Genomic DNA, 6,097 nt, shown 5'->3' on the forward strand with positions numbered 1-6,097 from the left:
AGGGATTAAATGAAAAGTAGTGAAAAATCAGTGTTTATTGTGAGTAAGAGGTAATATTGAGGGCTCCAAATCCTCTAACACTAATTTACTGTTAAGAGGAAAAGAAAACTTGATCCATTGCATCCCGTTATAAAATGGGATATCTTGCAGCTTTGGTTATGGCGTGACACAAGCGTATTTATGATATTTATTGAAGGTGAATGTAAGCTACTGAACTCTTAAGGGTTTTTTAAGTGAGAACTGTATTGAGGAGAAAAAGGCAGTCTGATGCTTTTTTTTTTTTTTGCCATTTCAAAGAGGAAAATCTCACTATACTGTGCTTGACATTACTCACTAATCCATGGATTTTATTTGCACCCACTGTTAATGTCATTGAAAAGCTGTGACAATAGGAACTCCACCATCCCAATTCAAAAATAGAAAAAGAGTTCAATTATATAGACGTTTTGTACAGTGATGAAAAGAATAGAGGCATTTTTACAAGTATTTTTGTTCCGTGTACAGAGCCATGATCGAAGCCACATATTAATGGATAAAAGTCTATTGCTGCATGAACTTGTCAAAACTGTAAATTTGATTTTTTTTTTCTTCTATTGTCTATTTTCCATAATATTTATGGAACGTTTCTTTTTTTAATCGTATTGACTAGTTTTGATTTATAGTCTTGAGTCATCATAAATATCTTCTTTTTGTTTTTGTTACTATTTTAATTTTGTTTTGAGTGGAAATACATTTGCCTGTCTTGAAAAGTTTGTCAATGTAATTTTATTTGCGCTAAGAATGTGCTGTCTTAACCTGCACCAATATGACATCATGTGAACTTGTATATTTTTGGATCATTGTTTGTACTTTTTAGTTGGCACAGCCTTCGACAGTCTTGCCAGTATTTTATTTTGATTTCTGTCAGCAATGTAAAACTGCTTCATACGCTGTTGTTGTGGGTGTGAGTCTCACTGTCTTTATTTCTTTGGGTTTTGGGTTTCTGCTGCTTCTGTGTCCACTTGTTTAGGTGTGTGTGTGGGTTAGTGTGTCTGAGTGTGTGTGTGTGTGTGTGTGTGTGTGTGTGTGTGTGTGTGTGCTTGGTTCCAGGACTTTTTTCTCTGTAACTGATGGGTTCCACTGAAGGGTTTGGGCAATTTTCCTGGACTGTCTCTTTATTCTGAATGACTCAATGATCAAATAAACACTTTTTTTTTCATTGAAAAATCAGCACAATAATTCTCCTTTTTCTTCCTTCAAGTTGGTTCCAAGCGATCTAAACCCTGTGCTCTTCTCTTTTTTCCTGTTTTTTTTTTTGTATCTTCCCGTATTGCGCTGGGCTCTTGTCTTTCTTCAGGGATGGCCGTTCCCCATCTCACTGCATGTATGAGAAATGACAAGATGGGGGAGGCCTCTGTCCTCCAAAATCAGACCACGGTTTGTAACTGTCCTCCCCTGTCGTCCGGCTCTCCCTCCCACTTCCTGTCTTTCTTTCTCTCTGTCGCGCTCTTTCGCCATCCTGATCTCTGTGTGGTGTGGCCTCAACTCACCCATGCCCATGCTCTACTCCATACATACAACCCATCCACCCAAAATACATCGCCAGTACCGCCGCTGCCGTAGCCGCTGTTATGGATTCGTTATCCACATGTTGCATTTGGGCAACACGTCCAAAGTTGAACTGCATGTCAGTTTGTTCTTGTTTATAAGTTTTGATAATCATAGACCATCGATGAACACCAATTTGGTTATTGCTAGTTTACTGCTGTAATTGTATTCCTGCACCTGAAGACGTATTTACAAGTAGAATTGGGTAAAATGACCGCAGAGTTTAATCTTAAGAATCTGATAAAAACAGAGCATCTTGGTGGCTGCATATGTAGATTGTTTAGTTTGATTAACCAGATGTATTTCCCTGAGGTAATACAGGCAACATTGATGTAAAACTGTGCAGAACATTCTATTCTAGTAGTCTTTGCAAAATGCCACCTAAACTGCACAAGCTGTTACTGCAGCAATAGTTTTTGGATCTCATCTTGAGCATTTTATTTGCTTTAATCATTTACAAAGTGTCTCAGGCATCATGACAGCGCATGAAAGAGCATGGCTAATCAGTACAATCAAGCAGCATCATCAACATGCAGCACATAGACTCTGACTTTAAGAAGCCTCCAGTCCCGTTCTGCTTCAGAGAGGTGACCTCGGGCAGACCTGGGAACAGGTGGGTAATGTGGGTAATGAGTCTCTTCAAGCACTGGCTGCCTTTGTGTCACTGCCTTTTATTCTCATGTGTGAGCTACACTAATGTTTTTACCATCGGCTGTTGCTGTGCCATCTAACAACGAGCCATCTTTGCTGGCATTAACATCAGAATGGCTTCCATTGGAAATGTTCTCGGTCTAGTGTCTGAGTGATTCTGCATGGTTAATGTGAAAGCAGATCGGAGAATTTAAGTCTCGATGCATGTTTGATCCCCCTGCCCTCGTCTGTATGTCACATTGTTTTACAGACGGCAGCCTCAACGACGGCAGCGCAGCCAACCCAGCCTCAGGGTTACAAAACGCTGCGGAAGTGAGCACCCTGCCCCTAAACAATGCGCCATCGGAGTCCAGCTACCCACCAGAACCCCAACAACCATCCCGGAGCAAGAAGGAGCCGACCCGCCGCTCCACCGGCACCGGCAAGCACCACCATTCCAACCACCGCCACCGCTCCCCCAACAAGAAAACCAGCACAGGAAAAAACAAGGGGAAAAAGTCCACAGGGAAGGGTGTGTCCAAGTTGTTTAAGAAGAAGGATGACAAGGGAAGTGACGGCCACCGCCACCATTCCAGCGGGCACCATCGCAGCCGCCATCGTTCGCCTGACAAGGTGCACAGCCGGTCACGCAGTGCAGAAAACACTTTGGATAACCGTCACAAGGGACACCGTCACGGCGGCTCCCCAGACAGACGCCACGGTCAACAATCCTCTAATCACCGCTCTCCAAACCGCTCTCCATACCGCTCTCCATACCGCTCGCCTCACCGCTCGCCTCACCGCCACAGGTCCCCACACCGCTCTCGGCACCACTCCCCCACCAGACGCCATGCCCATTCCTCAGATCCCTACCGCCGCTATACCTCCCCAGCAGGACAAAGACGCGTCAACGAGAAGCCCAACGGAGTAGAGGCCGTATTGAAGGAGCCAACCAAGGCTCCTGAACTCAGCTTCCCTTTTGAGGACAGCATCCTCCGTGAGTCCCCGGCCCTGGACCGCCTGAACAGGGAGGTCACGTTACCGCCGCTGCGCAGGGAGGAGCGCCTGTTCGGGGAGGACAGTCTGCTGATGAGAGCTTCCTCTATGGAGAGAACCTACAAGGGGGACAGCCTGCTAATGAGAGCTTCCTCTATGGAGAGAACCTACAAGGGGGACAGCCTGCTGAGGGATGTGGCATTCCGTGGCCAGAGAGACGCCTTCAGAGACGCCAGCTTGCCCAGAGTGCGCACCCCCGACTCAGATTCAGCCTACAAGAAGTACAGCTCACTGCTGAGGGGCCGCTCACCTGAGAGGACTGAGAGGGAGGGGCGTTATGCCAGCCGAGGAAGCACCCCGGAGCCGCAGTACCGAGCCCGTAGCCTGGGACGAGACATCTCCCCGGTCAGGAACTCCAGAAGGGACGACTCGGAGGACGAAGAGGACGATGACAATTTTGTAGCGGCTAAAGTGAGAGAGTACTACAGCACGCTCAAGACCAACACCAGTCGCTCATCCACCATCCCTGAGCCCAAGAACACCTACAAGGACAGCCCCAAAGACCTGAGCATCTGAATGGACGGCTGACAGCCAATCACATCCACTACCCACAAACACCTCAAGTACTCACTCACGGTACCACATGGTTCTACAGAAATGCACCCAATTGTGAACACAACTAGATATACACACACACACACACACACATTATGTAACAATGTTGAGTTACTAACAAGACAGTGATTCCAAAATGACTTTTGAAGGGTTTTTTTCTTTCTTTTTTTAATTGTATGGTTTTTTTTTTCTTCTTGTTTTTGGTTAAGCATTCTACATTTACAATAAGTCAAAACTTTTCCAGAAAATGTAAAACCATAAAAAACAATGATGTGCCTAACAGTTCCATTAACGAGCAACATTTTGATTTTGATTTGATATGTGACGGGCATTTTGTGCCGCACTGTCAGATGATGAAATGTATGTACTTTTCCACGAGGATCCAATGGAAGTACCGCGCACCTGGATCACTGTAACCGGTGCTCACAATGATGCTGTGCATGTCTTTACCGGTTTCAATGTCTCTTTTTCTCTCTCTCCCGCCTTCACTCTCTCTTTCTCACTCTCTTTCTCTCTCACTCTCTTTCTTTCTCTTTCTCTCTCTCCTCCCCCCCCTCTCCCCAGTGCCACTGTTTTTTAGACATTTGACCAGACTATAGCACAAGCCTGCATTTGTTTGTATATTTTTGACAGTTTGCAGTATGTGTACATTCAGAGGTGATCATTTTAAATGAATGAAGGGAAAATTAAAAGTTAAACTATGAAGATGATGATGATGTTAAAATAAAATAATATATTCAACGAAAAAAACAAGTGTCTGGTTGTTTTGGTTCTTTGGTTATCACAGCCATTAGGATCATTTTGGGATTTGATCTAAGTCATAAAAACAGGTTAAACAAATACAAACATGGAGTGTAAGTGTCAGTGTCCTGAGAGTCTGTAGAGTACTGAGCTCTCATCATTTGGGCAAATAAAAGACAAAAGACTCAAGGCTGACATTGTTACCTCAGGCCTCCCAAAAGTGTGTGTGTGTGTGTGTGTGGAAATAAAGTCTTTGAAGAAAAGTAAAGCAAAGAGCTCCCATTTTTCACAACATCAAAGTCTGGATGGAACAGTCTTGAAAAATGTTCCTCCTCTCAATGCTTACTTTGATTTGTGCCTTTTCTATGTCCCATTTATCCCATTGTCCTCAACACTCCTTCCTCTTCCTGTATCCTCTCTTTTTACTGCAAGATTTTTCATGTGATAGAAAACAGACAGCGGAGAAGCTGCGTCACTTATTCAGGACATTGACAGCAGTAGGTGACGATGACGCCGGCCGGGGAGGGCTGTGCCATGTCTTTCTTTTTGAAAAAACAATGGGGGAGATGAGAGAAAAGCAGAGAACAGAGTGGTCTCTCCTGGTGACCTGTGAATGCCAGCAGGGATTTACTACTGCAGAGAAATCTGTTGTCTGGCAGTGCTTGATGCTGAGGTGCAGAGACAGATGAGGCACAGCATGTATTTCTGTCCAAGATACATGATTTTACAAGATTCATTTTCTTTTATCTTTGTATGGTATTTTCTGACATGAAGTCTTAAGATACAGCCACTTACATATTCAACAGGGCATGTGTGTCTACTAATGGTATGATAATTTTGGTCATATTTACATGATGCATTGGAACCATGTTTCGGCATTAACATGCAGAGAACTGTGAAGATTTTCTTCACTTTCATCACAACGTATTTTCTTCCAGTTGCTACGACACATGCAAAGGTACTTAATACCATGTGTTCAAAAGTATGCATTCAAGATTTCCCCGTGGACACAATCTGTGCAGCTCATAAGAGGAAATGGGAAGCAGTTGAAGCTTCACGATCAAACGGTAACATATCAGAGCTTTATTTGGCCCAGTTTCTCCACGTTTCAATCTTACTCCTTTTGATGCAATGATCTGAAAGGGTTTTTATATGGCTACATTTACGCATCTGGCTCACTGCCGTTGTACAGGAGGCATGCAGTGCTGCTCAAGATTGTTGATTACAAGTTACAAGAAGTTGCCCAGAAGGGATTTTATTTTAAATTGGTACCTAATTTTGTATTTTTTACTATAATTACGTTAAATATTCATTTTTGTAAGAATGGGGTGTTATTCAGGACTTAGCACCGTCCACAAAGAGACATAAAGGAGATGTTTGTACCCTGCAAACATCTCCTTCCTCTCTCCTCTCTCACAGTGAAGGGGAAGCAGCTTCTAAATAATGGATGTAATTCCAGCAGCGAAACACTCTCCTCCCCTCTCTTTAAATCTCTCTCCATCTTTATCAGGACATACTCCACTCCTTC

The 6,097-nt window shown here is 43.8% G+C and overlaps 1 protein-coding gene across 1 annotated transcript in view; it reads left to right on the forward strand.

Moving 5' to 3' along the window:
• magi1b (membrane associated guanylate kinase, WW and PDZ domain containing 1b) overlaps positions 1–4,728 on the forward strand; it is a 135,017-nt gene extending 130,289 nt beyond the window's left edge. Inside the window, 1 exon segment of the mRNA XM_029430826.1 lies at positions 2,489–4,728. Within this exon segment, the coding sequence (XP_029286686.1) occupies positions 2,489–3,789 (1,301 nt within the window). The 3' untranslated portion in view covers positions 3,790–4,728.
• The last annotated feature ends 1,369 nt before the right edge of the window (positions 4,729–6,097 follow it).

The sequence above is a fragment of the Cottoperca gobio genome, chromosome 5 (genome assembly GCF_900634415.1).
Source record: "Cottoperca gobio chromosome 5, fCotGob3.1, whole genome shotgun sequence".
Taxonomy (NCBI): domain Eukaryota; kingdom Metazoa; phylum Chordata; class Actinopteri; order Perciformes; family Bovichtidae; genus Cottoperca; species Cottoperca gobio.